This window comes from Geospiza fortis, unplaced genomic scaffold (genome assembly GCF_000277835.1).
Source record: "Geospiza fortis unplaced genomic scaffold, GeoFor_1.0 scaffold346, whole genome shotgun sequence".
Lineage (NCBI taxonomy): Eukaryota > Metazoa > Chordata > Aves > Passeriformes > Thraupidae > Geospiza > Geospiza fortis.
In genome coordinates, this window is record NW_005054361.1 from 1,618,556 (window position 1) to 1,644,090 (window position 25,535).

The following is a 25,535-nucleotide window of genomic DNA, read 5'->3' on the forward strand; positions in this document are numbered from 1 at the left end:
GTAACTTTTCCTGCTACAACCCATTCTTAATCAACAGCAGCATTTCATATTTATACCTTATATCAACCCAAGTTTTGGCATTATTTACATAACCATGGAATTTAGCTCACCATATTTCATCTTGCTACCCAGGGGAGTTTGCACCTTTTAATTTTTTCACATTATGTCAGCTTTCCTTCTGATTTTCAGTCCTTTACTGTCCTGAAAATACTTGTAAATTGATAATGTCTCCATTTTTCCACAGATACACATCACTACATTTTCACTCACCACATTAGACATCATTGCAAGATTGATGTCTACTCTTATTGCAGTCACACCTTCATATTGCTTTGTAGGACTACTTATAATCTACATAACCTCTAGCACCAGGATCTGGGATCATGGCACTATGAAATTAATTTGCATTCAGGTAAACCACGAAATTCACCCTGAAGTTCTGTAAAGAAGAACTGTATTCAGGTTTTTTACATACTCACAAACCACATCATTAATGTGCACATCCTAAATGCAACTGAATGTTAAGAGATGAATGAGTGCAGAAGGTTTCCAGGGGAACCGGAACTCTATTTAAAGCCTCTTACTAATTAACTCAGTGACTAAACCCTGGTTCAGGTGAAGATAAATTATGGCTATTCTCTTAGAACAACTTTTTAGGTAGAAAGTAACAGATTTTTTCACTGATCCAGTTCTTTTGCTTGGCAACTATAACATTTACAAAATTGTAGCCATAAGTGACATGAAAAGGTACTTTTCATACATGCTTTGACTGAATTCAGAGATCTAACTAGTCCAGAGAGATGATAGAGGATAAAAAAAACCTTGCCAAATCTCAGTGTTACTGCTTAGACCACAACATTGGGTAGTGTACAGTATAAGAGGTAATACAACTCTACACTGATGAGCAGTGAAAAGCAGTCATATTAAAACTTATTTCTTATGAACTGCTCAGTATCTGCAAGCCATCATGTCCTTGCTACTGTACTAGCTAGATTAAAGCTAGTACATTCAATCCCACTTGGATTGCAGCACAGTTTAGAAACAAAGACTGCTCATGGAACTGCTTTTCAATTTTAAACCCACAGTATTTCCCTTCAGAGTCTAACAGAGTCAATGTACTGTCAGTTGCATTGCAGAAAATAATATGAACTATGTTTAATAATACATAGAAAATACACATTGGATATTAAGTCTTGGCATAGAAATTATTAAGTAGTAGTAATAAACCATGGACTAGATAGTAATAGCTCTACATTAAATTACTGTCAGAATAAAATGGAGTATTAACTCTGAAGCATAATTCAATAGTTTAGGGTCTGGTAAAGGACTAGGTATAATAACATAGATCTCAACCATTTGTGTTGATCCTTGAAACCCATAAAAGTATAAACCTAGACAAAGACTAGTCTATAGAGAATAATGGGAATCAGATTACATGCAACTCCCTTCACCTATATGACTGAAAATTATTTCAGAAACCTGTAATGAAGAAGTTTGTTACTCTGTCCTGTTCAATCTATTCTGTTCAAAAGAAAAGCAGCCAAATGATTAATCCTTCCAGTCTGATTTAGTCCTGGCTCCTGAGTTTTCCCAACTGCCTACCACTCCTTGCTGAATTCAGTTTTCTGTAGGGAAAACAGAGGAAGGGGTTGCCACCCTCCTTTGCTGTTTCTGGTGTTACATCTCTCATCCCTTGACCCAAACAGGACCACAGCTCACTGCCAGTGCACTGTTAAAGCTCAAATGCTGTATATGGCAACTGAAGCCATAATTACAGGTGTCCTCTCTGAACAAAGCATGTTGAAAGGGGAAATTTTTTTCTCCCTAAAAGCTAAACAATTTTCCCCCAACTCCAACCATTGGCTCAAAGACAGCCATAAGGGGTCAAGAGAGCTGTGAAACCTTGAGAGACTACTAGTCATGCAGACAATTTAGAGATAAACTACTTTACTCCCTAAAAAACCATGGAACTATTTCTGGAACTCCTGAGGTCAAACTGTATGTGGGGAGGTAAGGAGGGAGCATGTATGACTGACTACAGCTTGTCCTACTTACATGGCATGGCATAAACACATTTTAAATTCCATGACTATAGATACATTATACAAAAATTTTCAATACCTGGGAATATTTTGAGAGATCATAACCACGTTCAAATGCTCATAGCTATAAACTAACATATATATATATATAAATTTCAAGACTCTAGCACCTGAAGACATTTCAAATATTAACTAAATATTTAAGGTTATTAATATGAAACATTTGACTTCCATATTTTACTGAGTTCTTCCTTTATTAATACCTAAAATTAGTACCCATCCTATGTCAAAATTATCTGTGAACTACAGTAAAATGTATGGTTTTATTCTCAATACTTATCACAAAAAGAGATTTGTAGATATATGTACAAAAAATATCATAAAGCCTGTGTTCTGTATGCTGCTGGAAAAAATCTATCATCACTAACAAGGTTACTTTAATAAAAATGGCTTATCTAGGTCTGCAGTATTAAAGAGATTCAAAATGATAGTAAAATAAATCACTGCAAAGGAAGAGTGAAGATTAAAGTACTGAAACTTAAGAAAGGAATATCAAAGTTGATTCAGAATCCCATTTATGAACCTCATCTACTCTGAATAAGACTGAATTTCAAGAATGATACAAAAGCAAGTATGCAATCTGCCCGCACTACATAAATTATGTGTATTTACTCATAATGCATATTTAGTATTCATCAGGAGTATGCTTACAAGAGAGGACACTTACCTGATACAACTTCATGAACTCAGAAATTTAAAAAAATTAGCTAGAGACTGGAATTTAACAATGAGAAGGCTAATGGATAGCTTAGTACCCAGCTTCCAAACTAGCCTAAAGATCTCTCTTTTTCATTAACATATTTGTTTTGCAACATTTCAGAGAAACAAACCGGACAGTTTTCCTAACCTTTTAAGTGGCAGATTCTATTTAGGGTTGGAAGTTCCACATGTGACTATCCCAAAATCATATCTTGATACTTTATATTGAAAGAGATTCTAAAAGCAAATAGTTGGATTTGAGACTACCATGCCAACAGTATCAAATTTGAATTTGATGTTATTAAATAAAATGTAACTTCCTCAGGATTTCTTGTATGCCCTTAGGATATATATTGCTCTAATTAAGAATCAAGCTCATTAATTCTATTTTTAGGGGATTTTTTGATTCAAGAAAGAAAAAAGTACTTATCTTGAAGAAATTTCTTGTACAGGTGGACTAGATGCCAAGAACTTCCTAAATGTCTGCTTACTCTAGATTCTTATGGTTTTTTGGACTGTTTCATTTGATTTTACAAACATATTATTTTACCAAAATTACTAATGAAAGTTACTAGTTAGATATGATTTGGGAGACCGGATCTGTTAGATCCATTATCTGTTAGATATCTATTAGATCTACTATCTATTAGAATATATATCTATATTAAAAATTATTCTTACCAAGATGACTTGAAAAAGAACTGGAAAAAGATGGTTTTCTTCCATGAGGCTGCAAAAACATATTTTAAGATTTATTTAATAACAGAGGAAGTGAATTCTTATTTAACACAGTAAACTCACAAGAGGAACAGAGCAGTAGAATAGCTGTTGCCAAGATCCATGACCCAGAACCTTAGCCTTTGACTAGCTCTCAACAAAAATTACCTCTATTTCAGATATTAAACAGAAACAGCAATGTTATACACTGCTTTGGAAATTACTTCTAGGTCTGCTTCACTGATGCAATTCAAGTGAGTAGAACAGTAATTAATTTAGCCTTTTTTAATGGCAGTAATTAATAAAATGCTGCAACTGTACCACTACACATACTATGAAACAGAGTGCACCATTAACTGTTTGAATTAATAGACTCAGCACACATTATGAAATTATAAATATGCTGCATTTTTTTTAAGAATGCCATGTTAATTAACTTCTTGGGTTTAACATACTTCTATATGATACATTTGTCAGATACTTGACAATGCTGAGCAGTAGTGGCCCAAAAGGAGTCACCTAGATTCTTCTGCATTTCAAAATCAGACAAAACCCAGCATATATATGCTTAAAGATAGAATATTCTCAAAAATCAGCAATATTTTACACCAATGCAGTGTTTTCTATTGCTGGAGCACAAAATACTGTATTAGTAAAGCATGTGTGTCTCACACGCTACGATAACATATGAGTCACATGATTAACTGCATTATATTTTACTCCTTTTTCTGTATTATATTGTCAAATTGGAATAATGATTGTCACCTTTTCTTACACACTGTACTAAATTCCTATTCACCAAGCGCCACAGAGAACACCCAATTGCGTGTCTTAAAATTTTTTTCTTTGTCATCATAATGTCACGGAAGTGCTTCATAAATAATTGGTAGGTTTGACTTTGTGACACAGCAAAGATAAGACTGCATTAAGAAGCCCATGTGATAAATGTAGAATTCAAACACAGAGAGCATGTCTGGGATCTCAGTGTACAACACTCTACAAAGTTGTCTTGCCAGTAGTATGCCAGCTAAAAATACTAAGTTATATTACACAGCTCACTGTGAATAAACAGCAGCAGTTATTTTTGACTAAAACAAGTAGTTAACTCCATGTTTGAAGCTTTACTGTGTAAAACTCTATATTGGCTTCTGGTAAAACAATAATCAGTTTAACTCTGTTTGGTAAGTTATTTGTTAAAAAGAACTCATACATACCTAGAATTATATAGTTCCATTTAAAAGTTTTTATTCATGTCCAATAAGATAAGGGGAGAAGGCGTTATTTTTATAGATAGTATAAGCTAAAATACTAGACTGTAAACTGAAGCACTTAAAAAGAATTGCACATTCTCCTCTATGAATTTAATGAAAAAAATCAGAGGGGGCTAGAACAAACATCCAAAGGTTATAAAAGAAATGCTTCATTTAGATTAATGTCACCTGTAAGAGCCCTGGTTGTTCATATTTGCTGGAATCCCATCTTGTAAAGAAAATATAATAAGGAAAGAAAGCCATGCTTAGAGAAGAACAGTATCTATGAACAACTCAGAATTACTTCCAAGTAATGCAGATATATGCATCATGCATGAATAATGGTTTCCTTTTTCATACTGTTCTTCTATTTCTCTGATCCTTGCCTTCGCCTAAATGTAATAATGATTTTATGACATAGAATCCATATGAGTTAAAGGTGGGAATAAGAAGATCTGCTGCATTGTACAGTACTAGCATGTAGACCTAGAGAAAAGTAAAACATACCCACTAAACTGTTCAAAACATAACAAAACAGTATCCTTTTATGCATCCACATATAAACATTTAACAAAACTAAGTAATAGTCTTGTTCAAACAAATGTGTTCATTTTTTCTTGCATACAGAAATGTTACATTCAACAGAGGGAAAAGAGTTTAGGTAAGGAAAGAAACTCATTATTTCTAAGTTTAGAAGCTTAAATTTAAGGACATTTTCTCTTCTTCTTAAATTGAAGTAAAATTTTTTCCATACGCAATGGAAACAAATTAATAGGTCAGGGGAACATGAAAGCCAATCTCCTCTGGGCCATCTAATAACCCTTAAATAGACAGTTACAGCAGCTTGGACACAGCCAGGTCATAAGAGTGCTGGGATTACAGATAGGAGGACTTATTATATTTGAGGTTCATTTCCAGAGCCAAATCTACCAGTTAAATTAAAAGCCTAGTCCATGCCTGCAAAACAGAATTTTGCTGATGTAGGTATAACAATACTCAATGTAAAAAAAGTCATTTAAACACCACAGACTGCCAAAAAGAGCAGCTACTGTAACAGCAATCATACTGACAAAATGAAGTTTTGCCAGCACAAGCCTACTTATGCTTAGAGCCTATTGAACCACTTAGCCCAGCAAAAGATGCTCACTTTGCTACATAAGCAGCATTTAAACTGTGAACACATTAGCAGTAAAATGCAATCAAATACCAAGAATAGCTAAGCAATCCTAGTTTAGGCAGAACCTAGAAAAATGGTTTTGCAGTAGAGGGTAAATTATGAAACAATTGTTTCCAAACAGTGGAAGTGGTCCCAACTGTTACAGCACCACAAAGTCAGCTATACTTTCTGCTGAGATAAGCTAAGACAAAACTAGAGCCAATGGGTCTGTTCTTTAAGGTCACCTGCCAACCTTTATGATTGAAACAATAAAAAGCTGCAGCCTTGAAAGAAAATTATACACATAACTTAGCTAAAGCATAAAGTCACATCAAGTACTGCATTAAGACAAAGCTTAAAGCTGATGTATCCCAACTTTGCATATATGTGCTCAAGCAAGAGAGTGACTTTATCACACTCGTTGTCTTACATAGTTTTACAAAGGAATTGTTTTAAACCTAGTGAAAGAGGGGTTTAGCTGTGGGATTTATTTCATAGAATGTTATTCTAAAGCAAAAGTATTTTGGTTCTTCAAAGACTATTACTTAATTTATATTAAATTAGGTCCTACCCAGTTTGGAAAATATACAGAATCATCATGTAATACATATGCAAATCATAATACTAAATAATAACACTAACTATATCCATCTCATTTAAAACTATAGATAAATAAACGGTGCTGGCTCAAAATAACTGGTGATCTGATTTTAAAAGACTTGCTATCAGTACAATCTGAATTTTTAATATAGTAATAATTTTCAGAATGAAATTGTGCCTCCAATTTTGCTTTCTAACAATATGCAAAATCTGTTTTTCTAAGAAATTCTAAATTACTTTATTGCAAAACAAAAACCTACTCCAGGACGCTAAACACAAAAGGCTTTTTGTTACAGGTTTGATACCTTAAAAAGATAGAAAATGTGTTATCAGAGAGAATCTTTAGAGAAAAGTTGGATGGGAGGGTGTGGAAATAAGAGTATTACACACATTCTTAGCTGAACAAATGAGTAGAAATGATTCTGCAGAACAGAACTGGTGGACATGCACAGAGCAAGAACCAAGACATTAATTTTAAAGGGATGAAATGTCAAATCCATGATAGAATTTTGAATCCCACTAAGGACTCTTTAAAAATAGGCATGTCTGTTCACATTGCAAAGGCTGGGGGAGACAGCTAAAGGAGAAAATATTCCAGAAATTTATGAAGTAGTGTACTTCTTCTTAACTGTAACATGATGGCATAAAATTAAATGGCAAGTGATCAGATCAAACAAAGAAATACAAAGAAAATACCTGAAGATGATAAAACTTTATATACATGTGGTTATGTTATAGAATAACTATTTATGCTGAAAGTGACTTGTGAAATATCTCTTTTAGTCCACATAAATGAAATGAAGATTACTCCTCAATAGCTACCATCTACAGAACACAACACCATCTTACATGGGTTCTGAAAAAAACCCTCAGAGGTGGCTGAGAAAGCCTCCAGAAAGTATTCACACACACATGACTCCTTCCTGTAGTCTTCTCTGGCACCTACTATTGAACACAAGAGAATGGACTGGACAGTGGTTTAGATTTGTTTCATGCTGAACAGATCATTCATGGCAGAACTGAATTCACTCAAGTCTGCAGCTCCAACTGTAACAACCTAACCAGCTGACTCTTCCTCATTTGGTACTTATATATTTACAAAGCAAAAAATTCACTACCGAAAGTAAAAAAAAACAAGAATGAATGGTATTTGTTCCTTTTTAATGCTTTACATCATTTGAACCTTCCAACATGACTCTTATCAAAAATTCACTTAACAGTAACATCAAACATTTCTCTCACATTTTTACAAGTTAGACATTCAGTAATTGATCAGCAACACGAAAGAGGAAACAAAATTACAGGTTTAAGGTTAATAGCATATTTCTTTACTAAAGGGGAGCTTTCATAAAATGCAACACTAAGGAGTTGTGTTTTACATTAGAAATGGTGATTAGTATTACAGTCTGTACATGACTAGACTATGAAAACTCCCTTGCAATAATGAACTCTGACCACTGCCTTTGATATGAATTACGATGATGTGCAACTTGACAACAGTGTTACTAGCTGACACAAAACATTTCAAGAGTCTGTTTCTGGGCAAGTCTTCCTGCCTGATGTTTTTCGATAAAGCAGCATATATACAAACATTACACCCAACAATAGGAACAGCAAGATCATAAAAATTCTCTGCTGTTTTATATTAGCATTACTTCTCTAAAAGGAAAATCTGGGTTTTTACAACTCAATTTCCATAGATGTGAAACTAGCATAATCAAAACCAAAATCAGGTCCTAAATCTACATAAACATTTCCCAAAGTTCTAATAAAACAGTTTAATCCTCTGGCAATCTCTCTCAATCCATCTGGACTGTGATTTTCTCACTCATGTTGTACACCTCTAACATGTAGTTCTACTGCTCAGTTCAGCTGGACTAGGCCCTACGGCTTACCTGTTATCAGAACTACTCCATTTTATTTTATTCATATTCATTACAGAAAGTAAAACAACACATAAAAAGAGAGAAGTAATATAGAAGTAAATAGACCTACTTTTTTAAAATGAGCATCTCAACCATAAACTAGGAAATTAAAATGACTAATGAGAAGAACAAAGTATTTTAAAGCAATTAACATAAGCCCATATTAATCAAGGGAAGGACTAAAGCACTAGACTTCTAGTATAGTGGCAAAGAAATACATCTAAGACAATCTATGCATAACATCAATAAATTATTAAAAGCAACAACTGAACTCCAAAGAGTTTGGGTTTGGGTTTGTTTGGGGTTTTTTACTGTTTGTTTTTTGAAATCAAGAGCAAAGATTTTAAACTGTTTCAGAATATAGTAGAATGTAACTAAATTGATCCACTGATGTAGATCATAATAGTGTATGAAAAGACTATCAACTTATTCCTAACAGCAACCCTAAAATGTGCCTTTAATGGTCTTTAAGAGATGATGCATAGGTACAAATAGTAGCATTAACAATGTTTGAAAATTGGACAATTCTTGGATGATTCCAAAAACACGACAATGGTTACTTTGATTAGTCAGGACAATTTGCTGCAACGTATGAGGTTGATCCATCTATCATCTTCACAGATACTAGATCTGTGGTGTTTAGAAGCAGCAGATTTTTTTGTTGTTGCTCTTCAGCACCCTTCTGGTTCAGTTTCTGATGCCTTTTCCTCTTTTTTAGTGCAGCCTAATGTTTGCCTGGAAGATTTATTTTTAAGGACAGGAGGTGAGAAAGGTTATTTAATTTGGTTCCCTGTCCTTCATCATACATCTAAGAAGGGTGCCTTGCTATTAGTTTTTAGGTGTTTCTCCCTCAGGAAATGCCCTTAATAGACTACTGGAATGTGTCCCACTTCCATGATCATTATCTGATGCAGTATCTGACATTCCTCCCTCCACTTCTGTTCTATTAACTTTACTGTCTCTCTTCCTTGAAACCAAAGTTGTCTATTTTAGCAACCCCTAAAATTCAGACTCCATAGTTCAGAAGGTTTAGCTTTCAGACACATTAATGTCACCAAATGCTATGAGTTTCTGACTAAAGGTAGGCCAAGTAGCTGCCTAAGAGAGCACACAGTTACATTCCATAAGGTTCTTTGTAAGGCAAAAAGGCAGCTTAAGAATCATGATCCAGTAAAAGTTTCCTGGAGTAGCACAGTATAGATTCTATTACAACAGTCAAAACATTTAAGAGCAGTGAATTGGTATATCATACAGGTATAGCTATATCATAGTTATAAAAGAAACAAAGAAATTCACAAAAAATCCTCATTACTAGGAAAAAACCTAGCAATCGGATCAGTACAGACCACAGCAAAGAGCATAAAAGACTCAAAGCACGAACCAAAAAACCCCAACCCATTATAGATTATGTCTGACTTCCTATCTATGCATATAACCTATACACTAAGTTGGCAAACACACAAAAGGACAAGTTACCTATGATACTGTTCTTTCTGAATGCAGACTTTGCATAGTTAAATCACACCTCAGCCTGCTGCAGACATTTGCTCCCACTGTGAAAAGTTCTATTCCTCCAAAAACTCTTTACACAGGTACAATTCATCAAGAGCAATTAATGCAAAGGGGAAAAAAAAAACTAATGCAAATTTACAGTAGTCCAGAAATTAATCAATAACTAAAGTTTAACTTTCATTAACTATCCTTAATATCAGTGATTTCTTTTGAAATCAGCAGTCTCAATATAGCTAAATATGAACTCTGCTATTAATTCTCACACTGGTTTTAATGTTCATAATTTTTCTTGTCACAAACCACTAAAAATTCTTGAAGAAGACAAGGCAATAAGCATTTAGGAGAGCCACAATAGAATATTACTAGAAGGTTTAAAGCCAGACTATTTGCTATGAGCCAAGTATAAAACAGACAACTGATGGACAAATTCGGTTCAAAGCTCACTCTTCCAACATTTACTATTTTCTTAATAAACAAACTCTAAATGAGGTTGTATCAGACAGCAACTCTCGTGTGATCTAAAAGGGTACCTGATTCAATTATACTCTAACCCATTCAGGTCAAAACAGAGAAGAAAACACTCATCCTTTTCTGAAACTGGATTTTCTTCCTGTGGATGCTCATATGATTAGATGTCCAAATAATTAAAAGTGTCCACAGAAACACATTAAAATTGGGGTTTTTTACAGCTACCATCTTACGCAAGAGAGAACTTACATTGGTGAGAGATCTAATTCATCAACACACTAATGGGTTATCACTAGAGTTTTTCACTGCTAAATTGAAAAGCAATGGAGTGGAAGAGCTCCTACAACAGAGAGTATTAAAAATTACCTCAACAGTGGAGCAATGGCAAAGAGTACAAAGTATTTTTGTATTCTTATAAAATGCTAATTAAAGGAATTCAAAACATGTATTGTAACTACAGTATTTTATCATAAGCTTAAGAAACATCAAAACCATAACTTGAGTATCTGTGTCTATGCCATATATAACAAACAACCTGTAACAGAAAACAGAAATGCCCAAAAATAGTAGGAGGAAGATGAAATCTCTTTTCTCTGATATCACAATTTAGCTAATTTACAGTATCAGCTATGAAAAAAAGGAAACAAAAAAAATTGAGTGCATCTGTGTCTCCTTTCAAGTGCTAAAATAAGAACTGCTCAAATGCAGATACCTCTATCAGGGAACATACAGGTAAATCCTGAGCTGATGGTAAGAAGAATGAGAAGCAAGAAAATTGGTAGAATTATTAAAGAGAGAGCAAGAAAGCGAGAATCGGTTAGGTGAACATGTCTGAGAACAAGCTATCATACGGAACAAACTAAATAAAAGCACACACTAGTCCTTGTCCTCCTCCCAATTCACTCTTTACATCAAAATAATAATACTATTATTAACTATTTTCAAGAGACATTGCAACAGCATGGTAAACACTAATTTAACATTTTGTCATTTTTCAATCTTTTTACTACTGCTGCTTTCATTCATTTAAAATTGCAGGAGAAATCACCCATCCTTGAAAGCCAGGCATTGTGGATAAAATGTAAGCTTGAAGAAGCCACAGAGATTCAATGCAGTGACTTACATCACTCTCATCAGTACTAAAATGCAGTAGAGTTTTTCCACTAAGAACAAATTAAATCCCACAGGATTTGTGTCTAGTGTTATTTATTTACTCTCCATCACAATTTTTGCAGATACTTTCCATCTTCTAATGAAAAGTGCAAAAGAGAGCATATGCCTTGAGTAATTTTGAGCTTCATGAATACTGATTAATTACTCATTGAACCAAAACAGAACCAATTGCCATATAGTGTTCACCATAGCATGTACCTGGTTTCCATTTTGTTCACCAGCAATTTGCATGAATATGAATATTTTATTCACCTTTCTAATGCTTTTGAAGCATTGGCTACTTCCTGCAAAATTTATTGGGAATCCAAAGAATAAAGAAAAAGATAGACCAAGGGAATTGCCTAAATTGTGCTCCTTTAGAAACCCAGCCAAACACATGATTTAGTGAAAGTAAAAGAGGACTTTAAAGTATTTGAGAAACACAACAATTACAGATGGGTTAGAATCTGGAATCTGATAGCCAATTCTTAAGGAAGAGTGCTGGACATACTGGTATTTCAAATTATTAATAGTTCATTGATAATCCACAGTTGCTCTTTAATAATATTAAGAAAAAAATTCCTGTTTAATGCCAGATGACCATGAGGATGACTGTGCATCCACAATCTATCTACATTGGTAGATTGCACCATACATAATGGCAAATACATATGATTTCTCAAATAAAGCAAATTCAGTAGGAAGAGGAAATGTGCTGCTAACATAACCAGCAAGTATTCTTCATAACTCTTACAGTACTAGAATGTCTGTGGGTTAAATCTAAAAATGAAAAGCTGTCTACTTGTTTCTAGAATACATAAAATCCTACAGTAGCATAAGCAGCTTCTTTACAATGAAAACTGTTTTATACAATTCAAAACATTTAAAATCTCAAGTCTCCTTATTTCCTAGTTAATTTGTAGTCTACTAGTATAGTAAAGCACCATTCCCTGTAGCATCATAAAAGATTAAAAGATGATGTTTCATCTTTTGTAATAAAAAGTGGGAAAACAAATTAAATTTCCTTGGTTTTTCTTTCCTTGTGCTCATTTCAATCAATCAAAGCAAGACACTACAACGCTTATCAACCTCTGAGCCATAACACTATCAGACATCACAAAGAGACAATGGCCAATGACAAGAATAACCACATTTTTCAGGCATATCCAGGAAGACAGATCCCTCCTTATTACTATCAACTCACACAGTTTAATTTGTATGTACGACACAGTTTTTTATTCTTTTCTGGTCCATCACAGTCTAAATTTTTGAACAAGAAGAAAGCGATATTAAGATACTTCTAAACATACTGAGTCTACCTATATCAAAAATTAACATTTGCATCTAGGAATTTTAAGGGTAGATATATTTGCAGGAGAACTGACCAGTTTTCAAGTGAATTGACTGGTGTATACATTTAGAAAAGCACCACCTTTGTCCTAGTCACAAATATGTTTAGCTGAACAACAATTTTGATAATGTTTTAGGTTTGCTTTGGGATTTTTTTTACATTTTCAAAGACAATTTTATTGTTAAAATTCTTCAGATATTGTCTCTAGTGTTTCATTGGCTAAATCCAGATTAAAATAACCAGGATGATATAAAATTGACAGAAAATATGTAAGATGTGTTCTATAACAAAAACTCTCCAATGATTTTTCTAAATCATAGTGCTAATCAAAGAAGTACAATAGTGAGATCTGTTATTGCTGATCCCTAATAGGAGAGGAGAAATTGAAACAGAAGGAACCAAGAGCAACAGAGAATGTGTAGTTGCATCACCTCACAGAAGCAGGGCTGCGGTCAGTCAGGGCCACCAGCAGTTTCAGAGCATACATTGGTATTGGGTCTGGAGCCAGCAGAATGTGCTCATACCTGAAAAGCAAAGGGGGAAAGGGGCAGAAAGAGTGGGGGGTAAAAAAGTCAAGAGATACACATCAAAAATTGATACTAAAAATTCATCATTTCCCATTTCCAAACTTTATAACTACAATGGAAATACAAGGCTGTTTCAAATTGTACAAAACAACAAACAAGACTCACTTAGAAACAGTATTTTAAAACCAGCATCAGATTAAATGTAAAAGCAGCATTAATAAGAGAATACATTTTTAGAGAGAGAGATAATTATAAAATACGTATACATATGCTTCTGTGTATATATGTGTACATATAGAGATTTTCAGGTTATATACATAAAACATTCATGTTTTAGAACTATAAATTATAGTAAAATATATTTATAAAATATTCTCCTTGTCTAGACGTGCAACACTTCTTTATTGATCTATATTATTTTATACGTAAAAAAATCTATTCTTCAAGGGACAAGTAGTATATGAGCATCAAAATATCAGGTAGAAGATTTATTGAGTGCTTAGGAAGATTATCAACCAAATTATATATGATTAGGCTCAATATTTTGTATACATAGTCATTCATTTTTCTTAAAATTGAGAGAAACTCACATTGAGGTTTATACTTTATCTCAGATTTCAAAAAATATTGCTTTCACTGCAGCATACTTTCATTGTTCAAGTCACATACACCAGCAGAATATAAAAGTACTCTAAAACAATGCTTATTGAGGGCTGTGGCAGAAAATAAACCAAGAAAAACATCTTCAAAACATTTCCAAGTATCACTTCATGGAAATCTTGGTAAGGGAAAACAGGCTGCTGAAAAACAAAATGGACTTTGCTGCTGCTACTAACATTCTAGTGATGCCCACCCAACACACAGGGCTGATTTTTTACTGTATTTAAACAAAAACGTGTGTGGATGACAGTAGGATACAATGATGCAAGTGAGAAAGATACAAGTATAGAAAACCACAGACTCAGTTATATCAAAACAGTCTTTGATTTCAGCTAGTCCTACTCCAAATACATGGAAGTAATGGAACAGGAAGTGTAAATATCTTCATTTGCAAAAAAAAAAAGCAAAACCCATCAAGAATAAATCAAGAACAAATGAAAGGATTAATTGTAAGAAAACATGGTATGTTACCATGTTATGAGCAACAAAATGCTTCCACAAAATAAAAACTTGTAGTGTTCTGGTAAGAGGAAGGGAGAATCATGCAAATCACTGAAAATTTTACATCTTGAGATCCCTAGTACTGTCTGAACTGAGGAATCTGGATCACTTCCCACCACCTTCATGCTAGCATGCACCTACCATGTGTTACCTCTTCCCCTCTCCGTAGACACTACACCTCAGCACTCTGACATGTGCAGGAAGTAAATCTAGAGGGAGAGGTTTGCTTGCCTACAACCAGGAGGGACAAGCACACCAGCCACACAGCCTTGATGCAGCCTGTAGGAGCTGCTCACAAGGGTTAACACACCTACACAAGCACACAGCCTATGGGCAATGTGTCATGGCTACTACACACTTGAATGTGCCACTGTAGGGTTGCAAACCACATTAGAGTATCTACAAAGCTATCAGTTACAAGTCAGTGTTGGCTTCAGGTCTTGAGTGATTAAATTCTCTTTTTACAAAGAACAGATTCCAGCTCCCCAAAGAAAACCCTTTCTCACTGGTCAATAAAAAGTCTTTTATTAAAAGAAGAAAATACTGTAATACATTAGTAGACACTGATTCCAAGAGCCCTACACATGAGCAATATATATTTCTACCAAACATAATGGGACTTGCAATTTTTATTTTTTTTTTCCAGAGACCATAACTAAATCTTCTGAGGCAATCAAAGATGCTATCAGGTGACTCAGATAACAGGAGTCATCTTTCACTGCATAAGACGTGGATTTAAGTCTCCAAAACTGTAATTCCTAACAGCAGTTACAAATGAATCAGCCATGCTAGCTTAAAAAACAGACACTTGGCAATATACTTGTTTATATAAACACATCAATATGTTCCCTAAACAAGGTTTTAACAGTTTTAAGCTTTCTAAGCATTACACTTGAGAGACACTGTTATTACTTAGCACACTTAGCATTCTAATTTCTTGAGGTTCAATAAAAGAGTCTCACTTCACTTCCTTTTCCTTGAAGCTCTCTGCCATCTTCCCCCAAAACAATACTAGGAAAGGATATTTCTAAGGGAAGATGCAGTGATCCATCAAACCAAATACCACATGAGAAAACACAGATAACTAGAGTCAATGTCTTAGCAATTAATATAAACACATTGGCTAAATAAAGGCCATTAGGAGCTATGAATATATGAATCTTCTCAAAAGGGAAAATATACTACGCTTGAGATACTTTCTTAAATGAATGAGTCATCAAATGATTTCACTACCACTTACCACAGAACACTTCAGTAACAGTAGCTCTTGTTATCTTATTGCAAAAGTTCCAGACTTCTTGGGTGATTTCTCATGGGCGGCTCTTTGCAGCACTGACTCCTCCCTCCTCACAGCACAGCCAACAAACTCCAGCATACTTCTCAGCCAGCTAACCCACTCTTTTATAGCCCTCATCCTTATTGGACACAGCTGTGGCCTATTAAGGGCAGGCTTGTTCTTAATCTTTGGTGATTAGTACAGCTGCAACTCCTCAGGGGTGAGATTGCCTTCTGCACTATCTTTGTTCTCTTACATTCTATCCCCCCACAAGTAGCTGTAGGGGGCATTTTATAAGGGTTTTGTGAACTTCAGGTACCACATTGTAAGGAGTTATTTTGTCAATCTTTTCTATAAACAACCTTGGCAAAAGGAACTAAAGATTTAGGGATGTAGACTCTCTTAAGCTCTTAAAAAAAAGAATATTATGTCAAGCATCCTGGATTTCATACTTGCAGAACTGCTTGGTAGTCTATTGAGAACAAACTACACAAACCTTCAAATAAAATATAACTTTATTTACACACTTCTCTCTTTCTGCTGATTCTGGCTCAATTTTTAATGATAGCTAACTAGGATTGTTAGAAATTAAAATGAAATAGAGCTGATGTTTCAATTTTTGATTAAAAAATCTGGATATAAAGCATTTGCCATCTATTCACTGTCTACAGCTGCAGGTTTCATTTTGGTTATGAAACATTCAGGAAAATAATCTTTCAATGAACTGAAATTTAATGACACTGTTTCATTCAATTCAATCAAAACCCTACGAAGAAGCTAACTTTGTAATCTATAAATGCACAAATATTTAACGAAATTACCATTTTATTGATGACGCAGAAGATGAGAAAAGAGTAGTTATCACTGCACTCCTGCATTTATCTCAAAATGAAATCTACTTATATTTTATTCATAGTGACCCACATTCCATTTCAAGGGTCAGTTTTACAGTTAAACAAATTAATTTGAGAAGTATATTTATAGGAATAAAATATACACACAAGTGTGTAATATTACAATCTTCCCTGAAAAGAACATCCCATATTAAAACTAGATGCCACTCCCTTCCATTTTCAACAGCTCTCAGTAGATTCAAAAGGGGTGGGAATATCTACTTCCCTCCACAGAGTGCCCATGAACCAATGATAATCATATACCTCCCCTCTTTTGACTGTCCTCCAGCTGAGTTGGATTCTTACCCATCCCTTCCCCAGCAACAGAAAGACTAAACAGTATCAGCAAAAAGCTCTTCAGCCTCCAGTGTTCTATCTCAGCTTCAAAAGATTTCAACTTTTCAAGTAACCCATATTTCATGGGATAGAGCCTTACATTATCTTCACAAGTAGATTACTCTGACTCTTAGAACCCCTCCCTTCTCATCTCTACTAATGAGATGGGGAAACTGATTGAGGAATTACTTAAACCCTGGATTCAAGATCCTGAGCTGCTGTAAGGCCCTTTTTCATGCATCTGCCACATAGCACATCCTAAGATGTCATAGCAAAGTCCCCAACATAGGATAATATTTAGTCTCAGGCCAAAAAGCCCTTCCACTCCATTGAGCTAGTAAGCTTGAAGATAAAAGTTAATTGGCTGGTTTTCTTCTAGTTTGTAATTAGCATGACACTTCCCTCCAAACACACATCCCCCTGTTTAATGAGAGCCATTGTGTAAGATGGACATGTCTACAAAGGGCAAGCTTCAGAGCAAGCACAGAACTTTCTCCTTTGACTTCAGGTCTCTTCCTCTATCTGAGGAAAATTATCTGACAGCTTTTAATAATGTTTTTAATAATAAGATATGCTCTATTTTAAAAATAATATTTCCAGTTGCCATTTTAATTTGTACTGATACACCCTACATTGCCCAGAGGAAAAATTTTGAAGAAAGGTGTTGAAGTTTCTCTACAGAACTGTAAGATTTCCATTCAATTCTCTGTCAGAGAGAAAAGTCTACACACCTTACATGGATAAAACTTTGGTCCTCAAACTGTAAGAACATTACTCAATTAGCAGAGAAAGTCTCATATTTGGAAAAGACACTGGGTTCTGATCATAATTCAGCATTCATTCCTCCAGCCTTTTCCCACTTATTTAGTGTAGGGGTGGTGAACAATTTTCTCACTTGGGGCAGCTAAGTATTGACCATTATTAACTTTTGAGGACCACACAGAAAAATACTCTGCAGCATTATGAGAATAATGTAAAATACAACTGATGACTCATCACTACTGTACTTGTCTTGTGCTCCTTCCCTCTACTCACAGATGTTACCAGATGTTACACATCAAGGTGCATAACACAGAGAGCTCTCTTTATGCTCACCTGCAAGTTAGCATGAAAAGAGAGGCCTCATTTGACCATAAACCATGTAAATGAAGTTCCAGACCATATCTTGCCTACAGGCTGTAGTTTCATCTACTGTGCTGTAGGGTTTTACTGCTGCTTGGGGCAGCAGGAAAGGACAGCAATTTAGAGGCAATAACCTCTGGGTGAACCATGAAGGATTAATCCATGATGTACTGTTCCTTTAAAAAAAGTTTCTATGTCATTCCATATGCTTTCAGAACATCTTAAATAAAGGTACAATATCCAAAATAGACAAAAACGATGTAGTTAGAATGTTCTGACTTTATAAGAAGAACAAAGAGAAGTATTTAAATCACAGCCCAAAAGCTAGAGGGAATCCTGTTTTGCTCAAAAAAGTAGCCAGAGGCACAGTATCATAAATGAGTGTCACACAGAAGTTGTGTTTGTGTTGCATATGAAAAAATACTAAATAAACCTAGGAGGAGATGTTAGGCAAAGAATTCTGGCAGCAGTTAATTGCTATTCCCCTTTTGACTTAGTCATTTAAGCACAGAAAGGATGGCTAAAACAAACACACTGTCAAAATGGTGGGCGTATCGAGTTATTCCCCATTACTGGAGAAATATTATACTTACTGAGGCAGCAGTAAATCTCTAATGAGAGACAGAAGCTTGTTGTTTGAGTTGAGGCTCTCCTCTTTCTCCTCATCCATGACTTCATGGCTTAAAAGCACTGATGTGGTTTCTGAGAGCAACCGCAAGCTCAAGAGTCTCCATTCCTCTTGAAAATAAAGGTGCCAAGAATGTGACCACACTGAAATATAATTAAAACAAACTGTGGAATTTGTAGAAACTGTAGCTGATATGTCTGTATACTTACCATTCTGACTGTGGACCAAAGAAACAAGTGGTGGGATGATAGAGTCTTCAACCTAAAACAGAGATTAGAAAGATGTGGCTTAGATCATTCACAGAGGAAAAAGATAGAACCGAGATACACTATCATCTATGTTTATTTTGCTGCTAGAGCCCTTAAACAAAGAGTTGAATAACCATGGAAATTCAGCCATAATCACTCTTATAAAGCCACCAAGTTAATTTTTCTCTGGTAAACTGCCATAAAATTACAGACATGAATATACCTTTATACAGAAAAAACCAGTAACTTTGGTATAATTCATTGTCAGGGACTTTGAACCTAAAGTACAGAATTCAGTGCAGATGTAATATATTAAGAAAAAAGAGTATTAGAGTATCTTAATCCTGATGTTTTAATCCATAAACTAATCATTGAATAGAGTTCAGATGAAAAACAGAATGGCACAGAATTAAAATACATCAAAAAAGATGTATTACCTCTAAGGAAATATCCCTAAGCTTTATATGGAGTATTGAAAATATTTTAACTTCTTCCCTTCTGGTAGTACACAGTCTTCCACTAAAATGTAAATTTACATTACTAAAGACTTGCACAATGAAAAATATAATCCAGTCAACTTTTTATTGTCCATGAGGGTATTGTTACAAATCTATCCTCTGTCACAGGACTAGTCAGGTCAGCTCCATTTGAAATCAACTGATGATAAACTAGGCTATGGCTCAGTTACAAAATAGTGTATTATTAGTCTTCTTTGTAAGAGAGTTTCTAATTCTTAAATCACTGTTAAAATATAATTTATTTAGACAGGCTATGCTTGGGTTTTGGGAAGAGGATGGATGAACAGCCCTGCAATTTTTAAGCACCTCCTAGGATTTACTTATACAAAGAAAATTGCTGTGTAGATTCTCACTGCACCATGGACAGGATTTGGCGTAACAAGACTGCGTTATACTCGGTCCCATGTGTTTTGTTTCAGTAATTAATATGAGAAGATAAAATTTCCCTAGATACATGCAGCTACTAATAAGAAACATCTATAGAAGTACATATGAAAAGGGTCACTAACTGAAGTTAGCCTCTACCTAGCAATAACTGCAGTTAGCAACTCCATCACTACTGGTTGGTGGACTCTGTTAAATCAATCTCTGACATTAAGGGACTCATTTACTTCAGCTTTTTTCATTTCTGAAAAAAACTACTACAAAATGCTTTTGTTACAAACTTTCAATAAAAGAAGTAAAAACTTGACGTATGGAAGCCAGACTACTCTTGCAAGTACAAATAGCCTTTACACCTATATAGATAATGCTATATATCATAGATGCAGTGACTTTTGTAACATTTCATAATTTTGAAATATTTCATTGTCTTTTTGATTAAATAATAAAATTGCACTGCATTCCAACGACTCCATTAGTGCAGGTTTCTAAACTGTTCTACAAATGGTAATGTATCAGCTATAACATACTAGTGAGGTAGGAAAAAAATTGTGTGTACTTGAGACCTTTCAGTCCAAGAAACCAGTTCAACTAGTGCAAAGATTCTCAAATGAAGAAGCACATGTAAATGGTAAATTAAAGGTGTGAAACACAAAAGAGGAAAAGATGTAGCTCTCGATTATCTGAACCAACCTAGAGTCCCTGGATATTATGAATCACTCAACAGCAGGAGCATTGACTCAGACTTATACCAATTAAGATGACAGTATACAACAGTACAATGCAATTTCAATTTCTAAAACTTACAATCTTCTATCACTTTAATCTAGCATTAACAGTAGTCTTTCCACATTAGTGAATGTAGTTAAGTCAGTCATAAGTATTTTCTAAGATAAATATATTTTCAACTGTCATCGTAAAGAAGATTCTTTAGGTCTTAAATGACTGTAGTAGCTTAGTCTGAACTTTTTCTAACACAAACCTCAGTTTTAGTAAACAAACTGATTAGAAAGGAATTCTCCATAGAAGGTGTTTGCCTCATGTCAGTCCAGTGTGGTGGGGAAATCAACGAAATGAAGCACTAATCCTATGGAAAATTATTTTATTATGAAAAAGCATATCAGAAAGCATACGCTGAAGGGGGAAGCATATATTAAATTTTATATGAACCTTAAATTAGATACTTCCTAACTCCACAGCCCTAATCTTCTCTCCATGCCATTTGGGTCACTGGTTTTCACTAATGTGTATATAAATTTGTAAAGAAGGTATGAACTTGCACATGAATATTAAGGTGAAATAAACTGAAGTGCAACAGTACATAAAATATTTTTAACAAATTCACCAGTAAATTGCAAACATATCTGTCATTTATGTACAGAGAAGAATGATACTAGTATTTTGGCACTGAAATAAACAGAAGAATATTCAGACAAAGATTTATTTATCCCTCTTTTGAATGGCTGCTGATATGTGTGGAATCAAATCTCCATATATGCATGAAGATAAGTCAGATACAGGTTTTTTTTTTGTCTCAGTCTTTATCACTGAGATTGCTCATCAAAAAAGGAAATTATTCTTCTTTAAGCCTAAACAGACTAAATAGGTTGAACATGATTATAGCTCTAGATGAGTTCCTACCACCTTGTAAATAGCCTGATATTCAGTTCATGATACATCCTTAGCTGCACAAAACCACCACTACATAATTCTGTAATGATGGCATTCCAAGGCGGTGCTGCCATAACTGTGCTATCATTTACCCAAAACAGCAATGAAATTCTAGAACTTCCATACACACTACATTCACATCTAACTATAATATATATGTACAGGACCAAAAAAAAAACCTAGCTCAAACCTGGTAATCCTGTTTCTGACAGCTGGAATGGAGTAAAGAGGAGTATGAGAAATAGCCCAAGCATAAAGCACACATCTAGTTTCTAGAAAAGTACCTCTTGAATTAAGAAACTTCCTAAGCTGGAGATGTATCCGTGTTTTTGCATTAAGCCTTTTCTCCCATATATTTGTCCCATCCTATCTTAAATGTATTTATACTGTTAGCATGTGCAATAGTTACAGCACTGCATTTAACACTTGAATTATGCCTTATGAAGACATATCCTTGCTTACTTTAAAGCAGCTAACTTGATACCCACATATTATTACTTTACAAAAAGCATGAATTATTATTTCTAATTCATCTTTCCCTGCCATTCATGCCATGAACTACAGAGTATTTTGTTTCCAAGATGTTCTTTTCTACACAGACCCTTCTTGCATGATCGAGCTGTACTTTTTCTTGATAAACTTCATTCCCTTTGAGACTGAATGACCACTGCATTCAGTATTTGAGACCTGAGTGCACCATGGCACAATGTTTTCTGCTTTTTTGTCTGATCGTTCGCTAGTAATTTCTAATAATCTAGTTGTCTTTCTGTTTACTGCTCAGTATAAAGCTATCATTTCCATAGAAAAATAAGGCTGAAAGACTTCCAGAAGTTATAAGTAGTTTAGAGTTTGACACTGCATATGTACAGCAGAAATTACTTTCCCCGTACCCATTACTTGTCATTTATCAGTATTGAATTGCATGTCATTATTTTCCTTTTAGTCAAATCTAAAAGCCTTGTGCAACTTCTCTGTCAGTTTTAATTTTCACTACTGTGAATAATTTAGTGTCATCAGTCAGTTCTGTCACCTCCCTATTCATTTCCTTTTCTGGATTAGCAGCACATTTTGCAACAAACCTTTCTAAGGCACCACTCTTAAAATACCTAAATTTTTAAAAACTAATCTCTATTCTCCATTTAGTAAATTTTAACTAGTTAGAAGTTGATTAGCCTGTGGGTAAGAGGGCAGGGACACTAATGAATTTGAAGTCTTTGGTGCACGACTTTGTCAAAACCTTTTTGGAAATACAAGTATTCTATCCAGAGCCAGAACATCTGTCTCCATAATGTTGAGTAATTTCTGCAAAGAAAACTTGACTAGTGAGGTATGAGCATCACTGAGAAAAGCCTGGCTCCATCCTCTTGACAGCTCCTCCCCCCACTTAGGTATTTATACTCATTAATGAGGTCTCCTCTCAATTGTCTTCTCCATGCTGGACAGGTCCAACTCCCTCAGCCTTTCCTCATGAGGAAACCCCAAATCATCTTTCTTCCTGCCTTCACACTTCTCAAAGCATTTGCTCGAAGCACAGCACATTCCTCAATGTTTTAATATCATCAGTAATCTCACAGAATGTAACAGAAAAAATAACCTAATGCATGTTAGAATGGGTTGGGAAGAAAGATGACACTTCTGTAATTTTTATTTAAAATTCTTCAGAATCTTCATTGAGGATTTGGCTTTTTTCTTATTCCTGGGAAGAGACAGCACTGATTGACTGACTCAATATGCCAATTAGAGAACTGTTTGCATGAAGAAGTCTCATGTCATCTGGATTAGCTTAATAGACAGAAAGCCACATGCAGTGTAGTATTTTAATCTACTTGAAAAGGGAATGTGATTGAAAAACTTCTGTACAATATGTTCATATAGTCACATCCTACACTGACAAAATTAAGATGTCAGTGGTTAGATAAGAATAGCCTGTGGATGAAGAACACTCATGCTGAACCAAGAAAAAAGCACTTGCAGAAGTTTCTAACCCTTGTGTTGTCATCTTTATTGAAACTAATAACTCCCATATTGTCAAACAGTAGGTTTCCCTGTCATATGACTTTTCCCTTGACTTCCCATCAAGGAACTCATCATGTTTTAGGTGCTTTCATTTTAGTCTGATTTTTAAAAGTAACTTTTAAAACCTTGAGGAAGAGAATCACTGCTGACAACTTTGGCCTTAACCAGAGAACAACTTCAATGTTTTGGGTAGAAGATTATATGTGTAGTACACAGATCATTTCTGGGAGCTAGTTGGAGTATAGAAAGGACTCCCACAGGAATCATCTGCCATCATGAGCTTCTTCACCGTTTTAAGTACTCTGAATTTGAGCATGTCCCTTTTTCAGGCAAATAAATATACTTAACACAAAATAGAAAAATGCAAATTATAGTCAGCATGTCTTCTTCCAGTTAATTATATCTAAATCTTATACCTAGATCTTGTATCTTATATCTAAATCTTTTAAAATTGGAAAATCAATATTATTATAACACTCAGTATCTGAATTTAGTAAGTATGTTCACATTTTAGATAGGTGCAATAAACAAGTAGTTGGACTTGTACCAGTTTGAGAAGCTGAGGTTAATACTTCAGTCTATACAGACTCTTCTTAATGATCCTCAACATCATATTTGCATACCTGAAAATCTGGTTTAGTAAAAATTTACCAAGTCACACTTATGTTATTCTTTATGTTTTGTAGAAATGCACACATCTGCATGCAAAATGAAATTACTGCTCACTGCTGGCTTTCATTTAAGCACTGTCAATTAATTTCCATTGACTTTATCACTCTTTGCAATAGCTAATATAGTCAGTCTCCATAGAAATTAATCTCCTCAATAACTGACTTCAGGTTGATGGTAATCAGAAATTTAAGCACAGATGCCCACAATTTATTTTATTTTCTTTGTTAAAAGTACAAATACAAAAGTAAATCAAACATGAACTAAAACCCAGAACAAGTAATTCTTCTCAAAGTGGGAATGAAACTGAGATGTTGCTCTTAAATTCCTATTAGTTTAAACAATTCTCACTTTAATTAAACTAAAAACAGAACTCAAATGAAAAACTTTCTGGTTCTGCTTGCTCATTACAGCCCCACTTTTCATTACAATAATTAAACTTTATTAGAAATGCATTTAATTTCTGATTAGAGACTTTAGAGCAATGTCACAGTAAGAGCAGAAAAAAACTGCATCCTCTTAAGAAGGTTTTGGCCTTCACCCAGCCTCACTCCCTAAAATCCTGCTTGTAAACAACTTGGCCGAAATGATCAATCCAGGCTCATCCTTCCAAGTTCAGCCTAGGATTTCAATTTCTCTCCAGTAAAAGTGTGTCCTATTAACTACTGTAATACTTAAATATTGATCTGGAAGATTGAACATGTCTTGCTTCAACATTTTAAAAAAGCACAACATTCTGCTGTGTGCTGGAATTTATATTCATAGATTCCAGTCATGCTCAGCCAGCAGCAATTAGAAGATATCCCTCGAGCAACAGCAATTCCAAAAATAGTCTGTATGCATCATAGAAGATGAAGTACCACTTTCCTCTAAAGTAATGTATGCTGTACATTCAAGTATAATTAGCACACTAGACTTCATAAATAGTATTAAACTAATTACTGTTTGCACCACTAGTGGCAGATGTGGTTAGAGATTATTAATTACAATGGACAATTTTTTGAATTTAACATAAAAAATGCAAGGTAATTTGACCACTTTATTTTATGTCTGAATGACTATTTGCTGAGTGTCAAGAGGGCTCTTTTAAATTAGCAAGAACTGTTATTTATGAAAATCAGCAAATGAAGTAACAGATTTTCTTAAAAAAAAGAGAG

General features: G+C 34.6%; 1 protein-coding gene across 1 annotated transcript in view; it reads right to left on the minus strand.

The window, feature by feature from the left end:
* Positions 1-25,535, minus strand: part of ULK4 (unc-51 like kinase 4) — a 211,935-nt gene that overhangs the window by 113,732 nt on the left and 72,668 nt on the right. Inside the window, exons 30-33 of the mRNA XM_014308205.2 lie at positions 19,085-19,136; positions 18,841-18,985; positions 13,364-13,456; positions 3,483-3,531 (exon numbers count right to left, since the gene is read on the minus strand). Coding sequence (XP_014163680.2) covers positions 3,483-3,531; positions 13,364-13,456; positions 18,841-18,985; positions 19,085-19,136 — 339 coding nt within the window. The remainder of the gene's footprint in view (positions 1-3,482; positions 3,532-13,363; positions 13,457-18,840; positions 18,986-19,084; positions 19,137-25,535) is intronic.